This window comes from Exophiala oligosperma, assembly GCF_000835515.1.
Source record: "Exophiala oligosperma strain CBS 72588 unplaced genomic scaffold supercont1.7, whole genome shotgun sequence".
Classification (NCBI taxonomy): Eukaryota; Fungi; Ascomycota; class Eurotiomycetes; order Chaetothyriales; family Herpotrichiellaceae; genus Exophiala; species Exophiala oligosperma.
This window is the reverse complement of record NW_015622824.1, coordinates 1,463,267-1,484,664: the sequence shown is the minus strand read 5'-3', so window position 1 is coordinate 1,484,664 and position 21,398 is coordinate 1,463,267. Positions and strand designations below refer to the sequence as shown.

General features: G+C 50.8%; 5 protein-coding genes across 5 annotated transcripts; 2 read left to right on the top strand and 3 right to left on the bottom strand.

The window, feature by feature from the left end:
• Positions 1-3,550: 3,550 nt before the first annotated feature.
• Positions 3,551-6,697, bottom strand: PV06_07810 (uncharacterized protein). The gene is made up of 2 exons (XM_016409091.1): positions 5,120-6,697; positions 3,551-5,073 (listed from the first exon to the last, which is right to left on the bottom strand). Exons 1-2 carry the CDS (start codon positions 6,397-6,399, stop codon positions 3,855-3,857), a joined length of 2,499 nt encoding a protein of 832 aa, XP_016260845.1. The 5' UTR covers positions 6,400-6,697; the 3' UTR covers positions 3,551-3,854.
• Positions 6,698-6,964: 267 nt separating this feature from the next.
• Positions 6,965-9,381, bottom strand: PV06_07809 (uncharacterized protein). Its single transcript, XM_016409090.1, has 3 exons — positions 8,076-9,381; positions 7,857-8,015; positions 6,965-7,809 (listed from the first exon to the last, which is right to left on the bottom strand). The coding sequence occupies exons 1-3, from the start codon at positions 9,108-9,110 to the stop codon at positions 7,258-7,260; spliced, it is 1,746 nt and encodes a 581-aa protein (XP_016260844.1). The 5' UTR covers positions 9,111-9,381; the 3' UTR covers positions 6,965-7,257.
• A 1,223-nt stretch (positions 9,382-10,604) lies between these two features.
• Positions 10,605-14,922, top strand: PV06_07808 (uncharacterized protein). The gene has a single exon (XM_016409089.1). It carries the CDS (start codon positions 11,080-11,082, stop codon positions 14,539-14,541), a length of 3,462 nt encoding a protein of 1,153 aa, XP_016260843.1. The 5' UTR covers positions 10,605-11,079; the 3' UTR covers positions 14,542-14,922.
• Position 14,923: 1 nt separating this feature from the next.
• PV06_07807 (uncharacterized protein) lies at positions 14,924-16,705 on the bottom strand. The gene has a single exon (XM_016409088.1). It carries the CDS (start codon positions 16,323-16,325, stop codon positions 15,474-15,476), a length of 852 nt encoding a protein of 283 aa, XP_016260842.1. The 5' UTR covers positions 16,326-16,705; the 3' UTR covers positions 14,924-15,473.
• A 966-nt stretch (positions 16,706-17,671) lies between these two features.
• On the top strand, positions 17,672-21,354 carry PV06_07806 (uncharacterized protein). The gene has a single exon (XM_016409087.1). It carries the CDS (start codon positions 18,298-18,300, stop codon positions 21,079-21,081), a length of 2,784 nt encoding a protein of 927 aa, XP_016260841.1. The 5' UTR covers positions 17,672-18,297; the 3' UTR covers positions 21,082-21,354.
• Positions 21,355-21,398: the final 44 nt, after the last annotated feature.

The window sequence follows — 21,398 nt, the reverse complement described above, 5'->3', positions numbered from 1 at the left end:
CATCTCCCATTGCTTCGGCGGCGTAGCCCTCTACACCAACACACACGTAACCCTTGAATTTCCTGGCAGGTAGTCTGGCCTCGAACATTTCGTGAATCTCTTCGAGGGTCCGATCTTTGGTTTCTGGCAAGAAGAACCAAGTAAAGATGACACAGACAATGTTCGATGCGAACCAGATATACCCGTACTTGGGCCCCCAGCCGAACTTGGCAGGATTGATGAAGTAAGGAGCGCTGAATGTGCCTGCCCAGTTGCCCAGGAAGTTCATGGCCGTTGCCAGGCCAAAAGTAAAGGCACGGAGCTGGTTATTGACGTATTCTCCTCCGAGGAGCCATGCGTACGGAGCTAGATTCAGGGGTGGTCAGCCTGATTACTTGGTTGTGGAAGCCGAAGGAAAGGAAACACTCACCGTAGGCGACGTAGAAAAATGTAAACAGAGCGATGAAAGCGACGACGACCCTGCCAGTCGATTCACTGCCTGGACTCTTTGTCCAAGCGATTGCTGGTATTAACTGACAGATGGCGCATGCGGTGATCCCCACAAGCATCACCGTCCGCCGGTCAATCAGTCTCACGAAGAAAAAGCTCACCAACACCCCAATCAAGCCTGTGCACGTTACAAGGACGGAATATGAGAACGGCTGCTTGACGCCAGCTATCTGTAAGAAGTACGTCGTATAGATATTCACCCAAGACGAGCTAGACGACGCTGTTAGCAAGGGGAGGGCAAAGGGGAAACGGAGGGAAGAGGGAGAAAGGAATGTACAAAAGTGAGTCGAGGGGGAGGAATAGAAAAGAGGTAACACTCACCCGTTTGCCGAGTGGAAGCACACGACAGCAATACTCAGTAGGGTCCTTCGGAGGTTGGTCCCACGCCACATCTCCAAGAAGGCACCCTTCTTGTTTTGTTCCAATTGTGCCAAGGTCGACTGCCGGATCTCATTGAGTTCGGCCTGGAACTCTAGCTCGTCGATGTGAGCGTTGCGCATGCGTCGAAGCGCCTTTTCAGCCTCGGCGTCCTTGCGCTGGGTGAACAACCATCGAGGGCTTTCGGGGGCGAAGAAGAACAAGAGCACACTCTGCAAAGTAGGCGCCACGAAGAAGATGGCCAAGGGGATCTGGTACGCTCGTCTGCTCGTCATGGTATGGGTACCGTAATCGACACACGCCCCGACGATGGATCCGATCGATAGCATGACCTGGTACACGGCAAAAGTGACACCTCGAAGGTGGGCAGGGGCCGCTTCGTGGACGTAGAGTTGGGCGAACGTCAGGAACCAGCCCACGGATATACCCAGGATCAATCTGGAGACGTAGAGCGCCGCCTTGCTGGTGGTGCCGAGTTGTATCGCCGTCGCAACGTAGTTTAGGATCGCGGCCGCCCAGAGGCCATGTCGTCGACCGAATTTGGCACTGAAGGGTCCCACGAGGAGTGACGAGAGGAATGTACCGATGGTCATGAGTGAAGAGATGAGTTGTTGGACCGTGTACTGCCAGACGTGTGTGTAAGTAGGGATGCATATTTCGGATGGATGTGAGAAAGGGAGGACAAAACACGTACGTCAATGTTCCACTTCTTCAGCTCTTCATCATAGTACCCAAACACTTCGAGAAATCCAGGCATTCTAGAGAAAAAAAGACTCCGTATTAACTCTGGTTCGTCTCATACGACCGTGACGGTTCAACATACGATAGGAATCCTCCAACAAGAGCATAATCGAGGCCTGTACAGAACCATATCGTCAGCTACATGATTCGTCCGGTGACAAAAAGGTCAAGTCGTTCACAAAAAGCAAAACAAAACATACCATATTGGAACGTCGACAAGGTCGCTACGAAACAAATAGCAATACACTTCCAATGACTTCTCACATCGAGTTTGAGTGGATTGGCCGAGACTGTGGCGGCCACCATGGTTGCTTTCGAGTTTCGTTTGATCTTGATCAAAAACAATACCGGCGTTATTGTGGTCCTGTTCTTGATGGGCAGCAAGGACAAATGCAAAAGATAGGAGGAGTAGAGCTAGAAAAGGATATCCCTGGAAGGACCGAAAAAAAGGAAGACAAGTTCTTCTTTTCCTCTTTTCCTCTTCTCGCCACGTGAACAACTGACTACTTCTCACAAAAAGGGCATGGGGAGCGGGCGGAGTTCTCTGGGTAGGTACTCTTTTAAATATGTATATCAACTACCCTTAAAAGCGAGTAGTGCAACCCAAGACGCCAATGCTCTAGATCAGCATAAAAAGATACGTGTAGGTTTCGAGTACCGAAGGGGAGGGGACCCCTGTATGGACTCGACTCTAACTTTTAGACTCCCCCCAGAACCAGTGAGGTTAGGTTTGTTCCTAAGCATCGTCCGCCATTTATTCTTTCTTGCACTGTATTGTTACCCTACTCCGTAAAGTGAAAAAAAAGATACCTACCGGAGTAATCGTACCGGTGTATTGTATTGGTCTTTCAGGTATGGCGGAAAAGAGTGGTGCTTTTTTAGTTGGATTCCCCTCCATGTACTCCGTACGGTGGCAAGCACTCCGCAAAAGTGGCACAGTCCATGGAATAACTAGTACTCCGTACTCCGTGGGTACCTAGGAAATGAATAATACCAGTACCGACTTGTATAGTATTTGCCCCCGTACAATACGGACGGAGAACCGAATTACGGGGTAAATAATGGAGTTCCACGGCAGGTCTCCGCCATCAACAAACCCTTGGATATAGAGTACTACAATATGACTAGTAATGTTGACAGCCCTGCTTTGCTGGGTTTATCCCGGTTACCCAACCAAACGTTGACTTTGACCTATTTTACCAACGAGACGTTGACGAGTAGGTAAATATTACCTACAGCCAGAACTGTAGGTATAGCATTAGCACTCTGTATACTCTATACTCTGTATACTCTGTTCCTGTCAACGAATTACCCGGAGAAAATTCAACTTCCACTCCTCCTCATCTCTCTCTCTCACTCCGTACAATTTGGCACATTACAGTAACCATAGACTTTCCGGGTGAGGATGGTTATGGTGGAATGTGGTGGTGGGATGTGGTGGTGATGGGTGGTCAATTCGGTGAATGACCGGCTTAGCTCCTTGGTACTGTTCCAACGCTGCACCGTCCTTGAATACTTTTCCGTCTAATAAGATGCTATGGTCCCTACCTAGTATTGAACCAAATCCCTTGATCAATGAGTAACCAAATAATAACACAACTGCCGAACCGTGTGGCTTGGCTCACCAAGACCAACTGATCGAATCCCACCACAATCGTTCAATCTGGACTCCTGTCTGTCAGCAAACCTCACACATGTCTTCCTTCGTACCACGAGTGTTACCTCCGTCCGGCTTATACTCTCTCAATTGCTAACGGGTCATGGTATCTTATCCGACGGCTGTGCTCTCCCTCTCGCTCTCATATGGGTCTTGGTCGTCGAGGAGAACTAAACTGTTGTCCTTCGGTCCGTGAGCCAGGACGAGCCGAGACAAGGTAAGCAACCGGGAAGGGAGGCATCGGTATCGATAGCATTGAGAGGCATGAATTAGTATCGGCCAAAGAAAGAACATCAGAGGTAAGAGGGCCAAAGGCAGAGGACAATTCATGATTCGGTCCAAATGTCCAGCATATTTAAATACTATCAACCATCCTTCATACGGTAACATGTAAGTATCAAACCATTAACCATACACAACGAAATTCATCAATCAACTAGTCCGGTAAGCTCTGGGAGGCCGTCAACCCCGTTAAAGATCATCCACGCATGAAAAAAATGATATGTACAGCACCATGACACAACATAGGAAATTCATCTCATACAAAACGACCCTGCCGCGGTGATGTTGTCCACAACACCACTCAAAATCATATCCAATTTCCCTGCTCAAACCCAAAGTTCATGGCAAGGAACTCATCACCAAACCCAAACGCCATGAGTTCGTCATTGGTGAAATCCATGGGTCCGAGTTCTTGGGGCATGCCATACGGTATCATGCCTTGGTTGTGCATACCCATCTCGGTCACACCGGGCAACATCGGCGGTTGATTCATCGGCGGCATCCATTGCTGTGGCGGGGCTATGACTGAGGGAGGTACAGGTCCTGGTCCCATAGCTGCATCCGAGAGCATCTGGAGGCCGTTCCGTGGTTGTTGATGAGCTTGTGCATTCTGATCCATCGATGACCGGTTCTGTGAATTCCATCCGAGACTTGCAGGGTTTTGCTGCGGAGGTACGGCTTTGTATATGGGCTGGCTGTTAGTCCGACCTGCAGGAGTGTGCTGTCGCGAGACACGATTGCTCCCGCTGTTGATCGGCTCCATACGCTTCATGTGCCAGCTCCTGAGCATGTTGAAGATGAGACTGAACTTGTGGGCTACCCTGCTCATGCCACCCTCTGACGTCTTGGTAAGCATATCAATCATTCGTTCCAGATAGTATTCGACCTTTAAATCTTTGGTCTTGAAGATGAGGGCAAATTTGGAGCCTTTCGCGGAAACGGCGGAATACAGTTTGATCAAGGCCACAGCAGCATACGATGATCGAACGAAGAATAGCGTGGGCAATGCTCGGAGCATCTTGACGTCCATGCTCAAAAACGCTTCAAAGGCAGCATGCGCAGAATGAATACATGTCGTCAGGGCCTCAATATGAGCGGGTGTAACATTATCAGGATCAGGCGGTCCTTCAATTGGGGTGGCGTTGAACGGCGGCCTAAAGTCATCAATGTTATGGTTGTGATGCATGGCGATTTCATGCATGTAGAGGTTAATGATTCCCTCGCTGTGCTGTATAATCGGCTTCTTCAACAATTCAGGGTTAGCAGTGGCGTGCAAGTCTTTCAACCTCCGCTCGAAATTTTTGAGATGGTACTGAGTCTTTTGATCAGTCAAGGTCAACTGGGACAGAGGGTCGTCCATAGAAAACTCCATGCCGATGTCTTCAGCCATATGCTGAGTGTGGACTAGATGGCATAGTGCCTTATCAGATGGTAGTGCATCTGACGCAGTATTCAGAATTTCGATACTCTCGTCCGCATAAGCACTCCATCGAACAAGTAATGGTCGTCGTAGCGACATGGAAGAACTGTATGGAGTTAGCCGAGGACTGAGATCATTCAAAGAAAACTCACTTGGAACACATGTAATAGCAGCCCAACCAGCACCGTCGAGTTTCAGCACTATTCGGATCGGCAAGTGGACGCTTGTTTTCATTATACGGTCGCCACATATTTGGGCCACCACGTTTCGCGCGTTTTCCCATACCAAGGTCCATGGCCATTACAGCGGCAATGTGGATGAGTTGATTAAAATTTAATTCTTCATATTTCTCGGGTGGCTGGTAGAAGCATGTTGTCACTTGAATGGCCTGAACCAGTTCGAGAGATTTCTCGCCTCGAAATATGACGCGGTCTGCAAGAGCTCTGGTGATTTCGCTGATCAACTTCTGTTGTGCGTCTGGTCTGATGGTGCTCGATGCCACTGCAAGCACCGCCAGAAATAGAACGGGCTTGTTTTTTCGTACATCGTCCGCATTGGTGCCAGGGGGGAATACAACGAGTGGGAGATGTTCGCACATCTCTGCCATATATCTCTCAAAGCACTTCCTAGCTGTATTGGCATCCAGGATTCCGCGTTCGACTGGGTCAACTGGAGGCAATTCGTCCGGGTCGACTTTGGGCCTGACATGCTCGGGCATGACAGGTTGATAATGGGAGGCCGGGCCATTTGACTTGAATGAGGGTGACACTGATTTGTGTAGTTCACCTCCAAAATAGTCATAATCAGCAATCTTTCGTTTTACGCCTTGTTGACTCTGTTGTGGCGACAGACTTGTGACCGGCGGAGGAGGACCATGCCATTGTTCTCCATACGCGGGGGGTCTTGTTGGCTGAGTCTGACTGTGGGATACGGTCGGGTCTACCGCGCCATCACCTTCGCTGCTACCCCGTGCAGCCAAAGTGGCAGTCAGGGCGTCGATTTTTCTTTCTAGTTCGGCAACGCGACTGTCTGTCTTTTTCTGTCTCTTCCTACTCGGAGCAGTAACAATGCATTGTCGATTGGCCTTGGCGCATCTTTTGCACGAACCTGCCGGATGGTTGTCGTCCGGCTCGCATTTGACTTTGAGCTGTCGACAAGCCTCGCAGGCCCGTGGTCTCTTGAGATCATTTGGATCGGCGGGATTACCTGACGGACTCCCATCGTCGGGGCTTTCCTGTGCATGGGGGTTTGTAGGGTAGTAGTTGGGTGTTTGAATGCTCTGGAAGGACGGATTGGGCGACGGTTGTAGAGGCGAATAGGCAGCAGGGGCGCCGGTTGGGAAATGCTGAGGATCGCGGGGATTCGGAGGACTACTCAACGAAGAGGCTCGCAATTGAGGATCAATATGGTTGTATGGCTCGATATTCGCCATGGCTTCAGTGGCCACGACGCGGTGGGATGGTCGAGGTTGATGATCGGGAGGGCGGTGGTTTGTGACGCCGTTGGGTTGGCCGGAGCGCCGACTTCTGATCTCCCTTTTCAATTACCGCGACGACTTGAAGACACCATTGTCGCGTTCAGGAAGTTGTTCTCTGCATGTTGACTCTCCGAACATCAAGATACGAGATTTCAACATTGTCCAGGAAGACTTCAATCCATACAACTCGTCGAATGGGTGAATCACTCGAATTCAAGGCCGACTTGAGGATGACGGATGATGGGCTCTTGGCGAGGCACCGCGAACAGTAATTTGGCCCCTGCTGTCATCTGTTCCTAGTTCAACAGCCCACGAGTGTTTAGTTGTTATTGAGCCAGGAGACGGTCATCCTGACCTAGTATGTAGAATATGACATATTCTATACATCACTTAGAGGACAACCCTTCATCCATGTCAGGGGGGCTTCCAGGGACATTGCGTGGCTTTCGAGGCCAAAAACCATTGAGCCTGAACCCAGCCACTCTGACTACGAAATTTAATAATAGAACATCAGGTGTCTGCACAATCTGACTGGCTTTTCGCGTGATCCTTCCATTCTTCTATTGCTGGTGGTGGATCGAGAGCACGAGGTAGAGAGAAGATGACGTTGTTGTACGGATATGAGTAGGAGTCAACATCATATAACATCAGGTAGAGAAGCTATACCATCAACAGAGGGGGAATCCTTGTATAACTGTCCACGTAGCACCTCCGACCTGACCCAACCTTTCCAAACTCCAAATGCCCATCAGATGGAAATCAGTCCCAGAAGCAGTCCATCAATCTTCAATCGTCGTATCGTCATGTCGTGATTCATAACAGAAGTTTGTGCACTGGGCACTCCGCTTTGCGCTCAAGCCATTCTACAATGCAGCTTTTATGGAATTTGCACAAGCACTCCAGCCGTGCCAATTCATCTCCGACATCGTATTCAACCATACATATCGAGCACTCTTGTGGACTACCATCCGAGCCGACGCAGTCCTTTTCAGTCGCAATGAATGGGAGCATGTGAACTCGAGACTGGGAGGGACCGCCAGCGCCCTCAAATCGGGCTGATGGGTCTCTTGCAATGATGCAAGACATGATGTGCGCTTCTCGCGCATTCTCCGTGCCGTCTGGCTCTCTCGGAGGAAGTGCACGTCGACAGATAGGACAGATATCTCTCTCGTCAATGCGAGGTCGCGGCGGGCCGTCAACGATATTCTGCAGGGTAACAGGAAATCGAGTGGCCGTAGTCTCGTAAGGCGCGCGTGGTGGAGCATAAGGGCCGCGATTGAAACCAGTGGCCGACTCATCTCGCGGCTGACGGGAGAGTGGTTGTGTATTGCCGTAGCTGGACCGGCGTTCTGAAGGAATGAAATCCTGTAAAGGTCAGGAAAGATACATGGGACCAGATTAACATCACTTACTCTTGACGGCACAGAGAATGCCCGTTCCCCTACTGACGTAGATAACACAGGGCGGTACCGACTAGGAGAAATCTGGGAATGGGGATGACCAGTCCAACTCGCACGATTTGGGAAAGCGCTGGACCCGTCATATCTCATGGGATGACGAAGAGAATCGTCCTGCAATAAACGGTTAGCCTTTGCTGAGGATCTTCGAAGGACTTTTCCACTAATACTGACTCTTGCTGGTATGGTTGGTCCTGTCCTTATACCTGACGGATGGCTAGAGCCTCTTGCATGTCCGATCGTGTGACTCCAGGGTGGTCCACGTCGACCGGATTCGTTTTCGAGAAGGGAGTAGTGTGGGAATGGGTCTGGTTGAGGATCTGGCACGCAAGGGTTGCAAAGTCGAACTTTCTCGCCTCCGTCAAGTGCAAGGTATGGGTCAGGCGAGGCTCGAGCATCAAAGGGATCATCATCATGACCGTCTGCTGTTAAATCTATCGGGTCGTGTCGGCTTCTAACCCCTTGCCCCGGCGATGGAACAGCATCTGATTCCGGCGGATGAACGATGAACTGTCGAGGAATGGTTATGCGATGAGGGGAGCAGTCGTTGCATACTACTCTCCCACATTTCCTACAGTGATGCCTGCGGAACATCCAGCTGAAGGGACGCTTGCAGATAGGACATTCGCTGACTTCGGAATCTGGCTGCCAACGAGGCACCACGTACCGCCTCGAGGACTCTGGAGAAGGCTTGTTCATCCTCACCTCGTCCGTCTGATGGAGTGGTGTTGGACGTGATGGCGAAGGAGTAGTTTCTGTCAAGTCGATGAATTCTGGTGCAGGTCTTGTGCCCACTGTGTCGTTCCGCATCGGGGTTGAAGGACCATCCATTCGGTACCCATCATGAGTGGTCCTTCGATCATAGTAGCTGCCACTATTGGTCCTTCTTCTGCCATCCTCTAGAGTTGTTGTGAGCCTTCTCTTGCGGTCCATTGCTATTATGCTGCGTCTGCGCTCTTCAGCAGTCTGCTCGTTCGGAGGAGTCGGTAGAGAACGATCTCTGAGTGCTGCAGTCGACATTTGGCTGCTTTGACCTGAACCTGAGCGGATGAGCGGGTTAGGTAGCGGTCTGTAATTCAAAGCATTGAAAGACGTTGGTCTCTGATGATTGCTGTTACCATGGCTGCCAGAGGGAGGTCCGGAAAGCGTGGCGGTGTCAAGATCGATACTCGCACTGCTGGAAGAAACGACCGAGTCCGAAGATGACATTGTCTTCAGCCACAGTCAGATCCGGAGAACAGTGATCCGCGAGGGGATGAAGCAGGAGATAAGAACGCAACAGTCAGATGTTCGGCCAAAACAGACTGCGATAACAACCTCGACAGAACATGGGCAACCAGGCCCGCGAGGGACGACAGAGGTGATTCGATACCCGAAGAAAGTCGACTACATAGCATTAAGAATGACGAGAAATCAACTTTCGTTGAAAGAATACGGAATGAGTCGCCACAACCTGGCGAGGCTTTCAAGGGCGATGGTGAAATCACAAGACAAGTGATTTGCAAATGTGTCGGTCCTGTTACGGCAATGTCATTCACCACAGCCGCCAATCAAGCATGCAGTTTCAGAACATCTTCCACCTTCTCCTCGCGTGACCCCTTCGACCAGGAAAGTGACATCCGGTCTCCGTCTGGTATACGACCACGTACGAGTACGAGTACGGATGCTGAGGCTCTTCATCTTGATAGATTGGTTTCTACCAGGGATTTGGGTCAGCGAGCCTCAAGACCGCTTTTCGGACGGGTCACAACGATTGCAATACAGGCTGCGGCGGCCACCAGCATTAGCGAAACATTATACGGAGTACTGGACTCTGCTCGACGCTGGCATGCTCATGTAGGTGCCAGATGGTCTCGTACTTGGACGGCGTACCACTGAGGGTCGGATCGAGGAAACAGCACATGGATACTGTACGGAGTCAAGCGTGAATCAAAGGGCAACCCTGGAGGCACGTGCTAGAATTGGTGTCGCACAATCATATGGGTGGTTGGCACTCTTCGCTTACCGCGTACGGAGTACGAGAGGAAGGACGATGGATTTCTACTACCATGTCTGTAACGGTTTGAGTCGCAAGCTGCAAACGAGAACTAAATAACAGGTGAACCAGAAATAGTATACGGAGCACACCCGCGCCACCTTAGCACGATGGATCGTGAACCATCTGTGCTGGCACAAACTGCCCTTCCAATTGTGGGAGATCGCCAGACCTAGTGGATGTTATGGACTGGTCGATTTCTCAAGGGTTCAATTGACCTTACTGTGTGACCATGTAAAATATTGGATGGAGGACCAAAGGATGGTGTTTGACTGGATACGAAGCCGGGAGGTACTTAGTGCAATTGCCCTTAGGCTAGGTAGGTACTCCGTACTCCGTACAAGTACGAGTATACTGTACAGCCGACATGGGATTGTAGCAGCGATGAGTCCCCTTTAGCGGGTGGCTTTCAGGCCTAGTAGGACCCAAAAGCTGGATGTTGCCGGGTAAGTGGGCGCCCGCATCATTGGACTCGATGCTTGTGCTTGAACAGTCCAGCCCGGAGGAGCCTTGGGTAGGCCAGAACGAGCCCTAAGCTGCTTCCCGCCCGCCTTCGCATCGCATCCCAAGCCTGATCCTCCCCAGCAAATCGGTTATGACGCTTGTTGGCTGGAAACCAGGAAAACCTTGCTGTACTCGCCTCTCGCCTCTTCGCCAACTGTATGTCTCAAAAGTCTTTCCTGCGCTGCGCCTCGACACACTCTTCTGTTCTACTTTGACTTCTTGAACTGTACACTATTTCATCCTTTTTCGTCATTCGCTCAGTTTGTTCATCTCGTACATTTCTTCCTCCAAGGGCAAACCCTGTATTCTGCTACTCAAACTCCTTTGACGAACGACTTCCGCAGATCCGCCGACTATCAATTCTCTTCCCGGAAAATACCACAAACCCTCCGAGACATTTTGTCCCCTCGACTCATCCTTGCTCGTTGCCCTCTTTTTCCATTAGAACGGCCTTCTTTCGGAGTCACTTGGGACGTCGGTATCGTTCACGCTTAGTTATTTGCTCGAGTTACGTGTTGGAGGAAGAAACGGGAGTACCGACCTTCTCCAGAACATCTTTAGTGGAAGCCAGAAAAATGTCGTATCATTAAGCCCACCATAATAGGCGGCGAAAGCAAGGACCATTTACAGTTCTCTTCAATGGCGTTCAATGGTCAGCATGAACCCTCTCAACACCCGACAGGATCAGCTGGAGGAAGTACACATCGACCAAGTCGGTGGTCTTGGTTGAGGATGTCGAGTAATTCACTCACCGTCCCGCTGTTCTTGCTCCTCTGGATAAGCGTGGTCGAAGCTGCCTATGTCGAATTTCACAATTGTCTGGATAAGAATATCATAAATTCACAACCTCGACTTCTGCAGTTCGACCCGCTCAATGTATCGGCGGTTTTCAATACAACTTCAGGCCGACACCACCTCAATGTGACCGTGTATGGGAATGTTACCGGAAAGGCCACAGATCAGCCTTATCCTGCGCCGGACGATCCGTCATGGAAGAACCCGAACGATACCTTTGGCAAGATCCCAGACGTCAGCGAGTCCAACAACAAGTATACGACACTCTTCACTCGGTTTAATCTTCTCAGCTATACCCCATGGAACGACGAGCCCAGAAGGTTTTGCACGGCCGTCACGCAAGACGACTGCCCGCTAGCTCCAGCCTTCTACGCCAATTCTACTGAACTCACTCGACTCCCTGCGTTTTCCGTCGCACATGACATGGGTTCAAGTTACGCTTTCACCTCTTTAGAAGCGACTATACAAGTACAATCAGGCGATGCTAGCGGGCAATACTACGGCTGTGTAACTGCCACGGTCACGCCAGATCTAGGAGGATACCTCAATGGCTTACTGAGGTATCTACCTCTTGCGGTCCTGATTGTCGTTGGCATTGCAACAATTGCCGCTTCCGTCTTCAGTCCCTGGGGGTCGGCTGATCTATTCAACTGGAGCAGCAATTTTGGCCGTGATGAGGATTTGCTTCGCCTCGTTACCCCGGGTTTCGGTGATTGCTTACAGTATATCCAATTCGTGGTCTTGACCGGAAGCTTGAGTCTTAATTACCCGGGCTTCTATCAGCCTGCTGTGAGTCGAGTCAGTTGGTCGTCCTTGATGTTCAACGAAAGCTTTGTCTCTGGAGGCAATGGGACCCAGCCTCTGGTTGACGGCATCTACCAATATAGGCCAGGCACTAAATATGGTCTGGACCAAATGAGCCAATTAGTCGGCATGACTTCGGACAGAGACATCTGGGCCGCCATGATTGTCTGGCTGGTTGTGATCGTTGCAGGTGCCACGCTTTTGACACAACTCGGCTTTGCTGCTCGCTGGATATATCGGCAAATTGCAAACGAACCTGCCGAAGATTTTCGCTCCAAGAACGGACCTTTCACCATCGGAAATGTGGTGCGAATCACCTTCAACTACTTCATTCTGCCCTGGATCTCGCTTTCCTTCTATCAGCTCTTGATCGCCGCTCGAGGACCCTCATATTCCGTCGCACTTGCGGCTGTTTCGTTGGTCGTGGTGATCCTGTTCTCAGTGCGGCTTATGCTGCTCTTCACTCGGACAAGACCACGTTCGTTTCTGTTCGACGATCTCTTAACAGTTCTTGCCTATGGTCCGTTATATAATACTTACTGTGATGATGCTGCCACTTTCGCTATGATTCCCCTCATGATCAACTTTTTACGGGGTATTGCTATTGGAGCTGTACAGCCTTCAGGCGTGGCCCAGGTTGTACTTTTGGCAATCTCTGAGGTAATTCTCATTCTGACGATCAACCTTTTTCGACCATTTCCGTCTGCAACATCGATGAACATCTATCACACCTGCTTTTCGGCCATCCGACTCATCACCATACTACTGTCGATTGCATTCGTGCCGTCTCTCGGTGTCGAAGCCTCCACACGAGGGTGGATGGGATACGCTATCTTGATTATTCATGCCTGCACCCTTGTCTTCGGCTTCTTTCTCAACGCGGTTCAGACCCTGATCGAGGTGGTTGCCAGGCTTGCAGGGGCCGGTGGACGCGATCAAGATACTGGTGGCGCCACTCGGGGAGGATTGACCAAGGTCTTTGGAATGCGACAATTGTCTAGGCGACTCCCACGCCGCGACGCGAATTCTCGTCATAGCATGGCTTCAAATGCCGCCATGCTCAATGCCATGGACCCTGAGCAGAAACAACTTCAGGAAGCGAAGACACGCTCTCGTAGCGTCTCGGCCGCCTCGGGAGCTTTGTTAGATAGTGGCCGGAGTGCGCACAGATTGAGCTCTAACATCGATGCCCAGGCAATGGGTACAACCACGCCAGATCGTACGAGCAAAACTTCAAGACGCCTGACAAACCGATTGAGTGGTTCTGCGTCGCTGGGCGGAATAGTCGGTCTCCATCACAAATCTGAGACGAAAGATCCTTATTACCGACCTCCACGCCGAAATACCATTGACCCTCTTGCCGGAAGCAACGGGCTTCCGATTGCGTCCCTGGGGGGTGAAGGTTCTAAGAGTGTAAATCTGGACGACCGAGCGCTAGACGAAGAAGCTGGAGAAGGTGCCTCTACTCCCCTACGACAGGATGACGAAGCCTTTGAGGATGTTAATGTTGACCCCCATCGGGCCAAGACCGACTATGCTGTGCGAGAAGTGGACTTTTATTACGGCGTCCGTGGTGCAGCATTATCTAGTGGGACAAGAAAACTAAAAACTGGTCCAGCCGATCCAACGGGTCCAGTCTCGACAGCTAGAGGCTGGTTCAAGGGACTACTAGGTGGCAAAACCAAGGAGAAAACAAAAGGCTTTGAGGTTGTTAGGAGTGCTCGTGCTCCTCCACCGGGTCTTTTCCCTCCGACGCCTGAGCCTGAAGCTCAACATGTCGAACCATACCGTGACGAGCAACCTAATATCGACGAAGGTCGACCGGATCCAACAGGTTCAAGAATAGCATCTCCCGTTCTGCAGCGGCATAGCGTCTACGATGACGACTCAGTTGTCGAGTCCGACGACGATATTGAGTCAATTCCTCATGTGCCTGCACAGCCCCCCTCGTTGCCTCTGGTGGAATCGGTGGGCGGCATCGAGCTACCCAGTCGAATCGGTTCCGAAGCTTCAAAGAAATCTAGAAAAAGGCCTCTACCTACAGAAGTCCCGGACGTCCCAGCTGTCCCTGCTATCCCGAGGAAGAGTTCGCGAAGACAATCTGGTTCAGACACTGGATCGAGGGTGAGGGCTCCACAACCACCTTTCCCCCCAACGAAGTTCCCTGATCACAAAGGCTATGGTTACAATCTGAGCGCGAGTCGTATACCTTTCTCGAGTACACAGTCACCGGCAGCTCAGAACAAGCGATGGTCGACTGGGGCAGAGTCAACTACGTCAAGTTTAGCGCGTGACGGCGAGGAAAATGTGCCTGCCCGTCAGTCCTATATTAGCCAATTGCGCAATTCTGGCTCGGCACTAGGAGCTGCACATGGTGCAGACATTCAGAATGACCGGCCATCGACTATGGGGTTTGTTCAGCAACACCGCGCAAGTGATCATATTCACTACAACCCAGAATACGAAGGTAGCACGGCGGAAGTGCATGGCAGGCCTTCATGATAGTTCAATGTTTGCCCAACATGATGAGTTTCCTTTTGATCTCAAAAGAAGGTGTTCCAGCTTGACAACGAAAAGTTGACGGTGAGGAGTATGAGCTCCATGATATGTGAGGCTTGGTGGAATATGTTTTTGGCGATATATACATACAGCGCGGTGTTCAGGTTTGGTTTTTTGTTTCGTTTACATGCTCGATATGCTATGTGATTTGACGCAGAAGGCTTGATGTGGTGGGCACTGAAAAGTTGGTTGAAATTCCGAATCATCCAGGGGATCAGGAGATCGGGAACTGCATTAATATCACATGCAGTGTGTCATATTCGGGGGACTCGGAATATATACTCCACAGTATAGTAATACATAAAGGACCTTTATTAAAAGTCATCTACGGAATACCCAGTTTATCTCTTTTCTGTTGTTGTCGTGACTGGCCCTGCTCGGCTTTGTACAGATGATCTTGGTACCTGGCGCAGACAGTTATTGATTAGCTCAACCAAAGACATTCACACATCAACTGTCACGAAAAATGATAGCAAGAATGAATGATTCTAGTCTTTGACATTAAAGTCGATCATATTTCATGAAGGAATCTTGAGACCAAATCAAACCTATTTCTTGCTCCGGACACGCCCTTGGCTCCGATGCTTCCCCTACACACAAACACCGCCCTCTTAGAAGATGAAGATGAAGATGACTGTGTAGATATATCGATCCACAGTCTTCCAAGTTTTCAGTCAAATGCTAAGCCAAAAGAAAAAGGTGAAAGAACCAACTCCGGCCCCCCTAAATCTCCATCACCTCGTAATGCAAAGTTGTCATCAAACCACATAACATTGGGCCGTGAGAAAGAAGAAGAAAAAACAAAAGTCGCTGATAAAGTTGTGCATGAGAAAATAAAGAAAGAATCCCGATCCACGGGTAGGTTGTTAGCCAGATTATGACTTGATGGAGTCCAATCTGCCGCAGGTGTAGGCAGGAGGGGCGTCAGCCGCCGGTGTGCAGTTGTCGGAAGCCTCGATTGCAGACGTTGACTGAGGCCTCGTCATGCCGATATCGATCTCCCAATCCGTTCCTTCGTGGCTGCTGCTGTTCGTGACCTGAACCGTGGCGAGGACCGAGACGCCGAGCTCATCGGCCCATCTGACCGACTTGGGGCTGGCAGATGACGAGGGCGATCTCTTGACGCCGAGGTATACAGAGTGCCTTTGGCACGGAGGTGACGGTGACTTGGAGAGTGCGGACCGTAGAGGCGTGACTGGGGGAGAGGAAGTGCGGTTATTTTGCGGATGATATCTGGGAGGAGAAGGAGGTGAAGACGCTTTCCGTCGACACGAAAACGGCGACGCGACGACACTGATCTTTGTGACGACTGGTTGTTGTCGACTCAGACAGTGGTGGGCCTTTCGGCCTCGACGTACCGGGCTGCCGGTGCTGTTGCCGTCGGCGTGGCGTTTCTCGCGTGGCGACGAGTATACGTAGTCGTCGTTCAGTTCGAGGTCGTTCCGATCCCAGCGGCCCTTGTCGTTCCGGTCAAAGTACGCAGCCAGGGCGCAGAGGACGCATATCAGCATGCATATCAAGCAGCCCAGGATCAGCAGCGCAGAGACGACTCCCTGGACAAAGCCGAGCTCCATTATCCTCCGGAAGGTTTGGAGAAACAGCTCGGACAAGGAAAGGGATCCCAAATCCGGGTGGATTATCTGTGGCACAGGACCCGTGAGGCCAGGCTGGGGAGCACATGCCAGGACCACGAGGAGCGTGCCGTATACTGTGCTTCGAGAGGCCATGTTGCTCTTGGTGCCTTTGTTGTGGTGATTTCTGTAGAAGTGGAATGGAACCTTTGTGAACGGAGCATTGTTGATTTAAAGATGTCTGGGGCAATTCTATCAAGGGCAGATGCCCTGGCTGGGGAGAGCGCGTGTATTTCATTGACAGATGGGTGGCTTACGACGTGACAGATCTCACCCGTCAGCTTTGGCCATAAACGGGATTTGTGTTGTTGATTCTGTCTTCGGGCCCATTTTTGGGCAGAATGAGAATGGTATGCGGCGAACCGAGGAATGTGATTGGGAATGAGGGAGCGCGTGTGTGGTGGTCTGTGATGCGTGTAGTGTCCCTCACCTTCACCTACCTGAGAGTAAACCACCGGAGGAGGTAACTACCATTCTGATCCTGCTTAGACAACAAGATAATAATGTGATGGGTGTTGGTCTCCGGGCTTTATTTTTACACGAGTAGATGGCGGCAGAGACATTCCACGATAGGGTCCGTTTGGAATCGATCCGGAACGGCAGACGGTACATACAATAAAAACATGTGAGGTGGAGAGACATGCAGAAATTAGCCTGTCATGGCCTTGTCATGTCGACCGGTGGTTAGATTACCGAAGATTAAGGGGGATACACATCCAATGCAGGGTTTTATCTCTCTTGTCGTTACCGCTGCCACTGTCACGGGAAAGTCAGTAAAAGAAGAAGGATGTGTGTCACCGAGAGAGGATGTGATATGAACTGGGGGGGTGTTTTTTGCTGTTGTATGCAAGGTGTCTTGGTGGGTAGAGAAATTGAACAATCCGAGTTTTACAGAAATTCTTTTTTGTCTGACATCAAGTGTTTGGCCACGTTTTGCAACTAGTCGGGCTCCTTGACGGCAGCGAAACGGTTCTCTCCGCCCCGCGTCTGACCGTCCGGCGGTGGATGCGAATCTGGCGAGGGCCGAACCCTTTGATGCTTTGTGATTTATTTCTGACCCTTGAAGTCTTGAGCTGAGCCATTCTTGCGAGTACGAGCTGAACCCTGGGGCTTGGGGCTGTCACCAGTAAGCCTAACAAGTACGGAGTACCTAGAATACAATGCTAAAACTCTACCTTGGGTACCTTAGGGACGGAGTACGGGCATAAGGTACCTATGGACTGCATGTTTGTAGGTAATTAGGGCCTTTCTTTAATAAAAACCCACTTCACGCCGGCTCACCCAAAGACCCAAAGTCCTGCAGCTGCGGTACTTTGAGACTTTTACCTCAGCCTACACTACTACCTGTCCGTACTCGTTACAGTGGCTCCGTCCCCATCACCATCTTTTATTAGTGCCAACTGCTGGTCCCTCTCGCCTGCTCGGATGATTCTTCGCCATCGCCATCTGCCATTCATCCATGTTTCTTTCTTCCCGCCCACTTCGCAAGCCTCTGCTCCGGACGAATCCATGAGATCAACCTGATTGATACCTACTGCGCAAACTTTGCCATCTTACTCGACATATCAATAATTAATTATACAATTCTTTACTGCGTCTTCCGGTTTTTCATTGCTTCAAATGTCTCACTCGATCTTCATCGCTGAATCTCCTCAAACCCTTTAGCGCTCAGGTGCCCCAGCCACCCACCTCCACCATTCTCGATCTCGACTGCGTTGAACATCATCGCAGAACCCTGTCCCAGCCGGAAATCCGCTGTCCGTGCCACTGAAAGGGGAACGAATTCCTCTCATTCGACCTATAGTCGCGATCAATCCAGTTCAGAGACTCTGCGCACGACCACTGCGCACGCACTGTTCTCCGGGGTCTGATACGCTTCGCGTCACGTACGGGTACCTCAACCCTTCCGGACGCATCACGGACTTCAGAGTCATTAGCGAGCGAACCCCTTTGCGCGACCACGAGAGCATATTTTCGAATGCGACCTGAACTGCTGTGAAGAGCGTTGCAATCTCAGATCCCCAGTCGCAATGAAGAGGAAGGGCATCTAAAGATATTTGCGTGCACTATGACTGCGTTACAAATGGGGAGGACAATTGAATACACCATTATGGGCCCCCCTGCGGAAACTGTAGGACTTTCGCCGCCTCTGTCCTTGAACTCATCATCATATCGAAAAGACTCCAAGACCGCCTCGCTCAATTTGCGGACCTTGTACAGGACATCAGCTCAAGATGGTCAAATGACTGAATCAGAATCGCATCAACCGACGACTGCCATCTTGCCGACCTCCCCACATCTTCCTCCCACGCCACCTGGTGCGAGCAACGGCGAGATACGTACGGCTGAAGATGTGGTCTCTGATGGGACCGCCTTCAGGTCAGCTTTGGTGACACCATCAAACCCGAATAGCCCTCCAACTCCGGATAACACACCTCCACGCCATAGGAAAATCTCGTTCGTGCGGCCATTTTTGGAAACGCAGCCATCCCTAACCTCGACTCGCGCCGAATCGTTCACGACCGCTCGAGAAGATATCGGGTCAGAGGATGAGGCTGGGGACACTTCCCAATATCAAGGAAATTTGGCATGGTCGCATTCGTCTCTACACCAGCCGAGTCAACCCACCCACAAGCTGCGACACAGTTCTCTGCCACTGTCGCCCTTGCTCTATACTGAGAAACAGATTCCTGACGATGAAGTTTGCGTACCGACAGAGATTCCATCCGGGTCTGGTCACAAGGACACCTACTTTTGGCAGAACGGTGACAATGACGGACACAGACTGCATGCAAGCCCTCAGCCACTCAGCACTTCAACCACGCCCGTTGAATTGAAAAAAGGAAGAGCCATGCCTCGGAAAAATGTTTTTTTGCCTTTGGAGGAGTCGCATGATGTCAAATCGGCAACAGACAATACGTCAGAAGTGCATCCAGATGGCCTGAAGCGAGGGAAAAGTCTCCGCGACAGACTTCTTGATGCGCAACACCAAGATCTGTCGGCCTCCACAGAGAAATTTGCGAGCATAATTGGCTGGAATGACTCTGTGCCAATTGAAATTTTACCAACGACTACTCAAAATGAGGTTCGTGATGATGATAGACGCCTGTCAGGAGTTTCTACTACTTCCACCATTGAAGCATATGTATTCGAGCCCATCGCCCTACCCAAGCGGAAGATCACGTTGCGTCACGTCAACAAACACGAGTCTTTAAGGTCGGTGAGCTCACCACTTCCTGCCTCGAATCGGAACTCCATGCACTCAACTTCAGACTCGCCTCACCGGCTAGTGCATAAGAAGGCTCGTCTGAGCAACCAGAACCGTTGGAGCTTTGGATCCGAGATCTCTAGATCTCACAGCCTGGCATCTAGTGCTGTCCTTCCCAAGACGGAGATCATTCGAGTAGCAGTTATTCCTGAACGAAGTTCTTCGTTGCCTGCTTCGAGCAGCAGCGGCAGTAAAAGACAATCTCTGTCCACTGGCTCTGCGCGGTCGCAATCCCGGAAAGTATCGGAAAAGCCGCCTTCAGCTTGGCAGCATAGGCGAACGGTGTCTGAAACGACAGATCGTGGCAGACCACAAACAGAGCCAGCACCTGTGATTCCTCCACGAAGTTCTTCTCTTTCTGCCCCAACATCTAGAAGTACTTCGCGAGCCAATTCGATCACCTCCGAGAATCTGCGCGTACGCCGACAACAAGCAGAAAAGGACTTGAGAAAGACATTGGACAGGATGGAGTCTGATCGCTTATTGACAAATGTGCGTGACTGGGCATTGGAAGATGACGAAGGTGCTTCACACGCAAAAGAGACCAGCCAGGTTGACAACAATTCGGATCAGGCGACGGTCAGGACACCATCACATCCGCGTGCTTTAGTCATCTCTTCCACCTACGATAGTGAGCTGGCAAACAATGCGCTCGGGCTGTTTGTTCCTGGTACTTTGGAATGGGCAGCGTTGCGACCTACATCCACCCTGGAAACACCATTTTCCCAGCCGTCTTTCAGGTCTACGTCTCCTGAGATTAATGAGGCCAGGGTGATCAACTTCTTCCCGCACAATAATCATTCGCTCCAGTTGATTGAACCATTCTCCGTGGCAGAATCAGGAGCTGTTCGCGAAGTACAATTACAGCATTTGCCTCATATCGAGGTGGATTCTCCTCTTCGGAACCCCAGGCGGCCGCCGCAACCACCTTCAGTCAAGGTGATACCACCTACCCCGGGCGATGAGTCCGAAAAGCGACTCGGTATTGATGGAACTTCCCCCAGGCGTGCAACATCGCTGCGACGGCCTGGGACACATCGCCGCTCGGAGTCTTTGATGAGTTCTATCTCGCGGGGGTTGAGCTTGAAAAATGCGCGTAACAAGAAGGCGGATCAAGATCTCGATGGCCAACTTAATCCATTTTGGCGGCCCCGAGCATTTTGGGACGATGTAGACAGCCATCGACCCGAAGAACAACCACAGTCGCGACAAATAGGTGTGGTAAACAACTCTCTTGGACTGCCACAAGAGAGAACCGTAGTTACCGGCCCGGTTTCCCTTGTTCGACGGATCTCTGAACGTCGCCGGCAAAGAAGAGGTGTAGTTAAACAGACCAGCCACGGGAGCCTGGCGCGAATTCGAGCCACGCGCCAGTTCTGTTCGTCTCCAGGGTTGAGTCTCAGATTCCACCTCGTTGGAATCAAGAATATCCAAGAACGCATACTACGAGCTCGTCAAAGAAAGGAAGACGACCGACGAGAAAAGAGAAGAGCTGATCTCCGACGAAGTATTGGGCCTAACGTGGTCATGCAGGGAGATTCCAGGTTCCCTGCCAGCAATACCAGTTTATCACGGGATACGTGAGGGATAACAGCTCAAAAGCTGACGACACTATAATCGACGTTGTTTTAGTGCGGCCCTGGTGGCTGCAAATGCTTTGGTTTTGCTTTGATATCTTTTGGGAAGGCAATATTGAATTCAGCGACGAAGGTGAAGAGTGCACGATGCAATGCCTTTGATGATTGAATGATTTTGGATGATGAATTGACGATATGTACATTTAAACCACGTCGACGTGAATCTCTAAGCAGCCGGGGTTTAGACAGGGTTTCATGATGACATTTCCTCTGCCTTTTGTTGTCTCTTTTGAAGTTTCTCGAGTTCAAGTGTATCGAGAAAAG

What these genes read in the sequence shown, in the direction of transcription:
- PV06_07810 (XM_016409091.1), bottom strand. Translation starts at nt 6,399, where the DNA reads ATGGCGAATATCGAGCCATACAACCATATTGATCCTCAATTGCGAGCC. An exon ending in TGCTATTACATGTGTTCCAA is followed by an intron (nt 5,074 to 5,119) that starts GTGAGTTTTCTT and finishes AACTCCATACAG; the next exon opens with TTCTTCCATGTCGCTACGAC.
- PV06_07809 (XM_016409090.1), bottom strand. Translation starts at nt 9,110, where the DNA reads ATGTCATCTTCGGACTCGGTCGTTTCTTCCAGCAGTGCGAGTATCGAT. An exon ending in GACCAACCATACCAGCAAGA is followed by an intron (nt 8,016 to 8,075) that starts GTCAGTATTAGT and finishes CGTTTATTGCAG; the next exon opens with GACGATTCTCTTCGTCATCC. An exon ending in CATTCTCTGTGCCGTCAAGA is followed by an intron (nt 7,810 to 7,856) that starts GTAAGTGATGTT and finishes TGACCTTTACAG; the next exon opens with GATTTCATTCCTTCAGAACG.
- PV06_07808 (XM_016409089.1), top strand. Translation starts at nt 11,080, where the DNA reads ATGGCGTTCAATGGTCAGCATGAACCCTCTCAACACCCGACAGGATCA.
- PV06_07807 (XM_016409088.1), bottom strand. Translation starts at nt 16,325, where the DNA reads ATGGCCTCTCGAAGCACAGTATACGGCACGCTCCTCGTGGTCCTGGCA.
- PV06_07806 (XM_016409087.1), top strand. Translation starts at nt 18,298, where the DNA reads ATGACTGCGTTACAAATGGGGAGGACAATTGAATACACCATTATGGGC.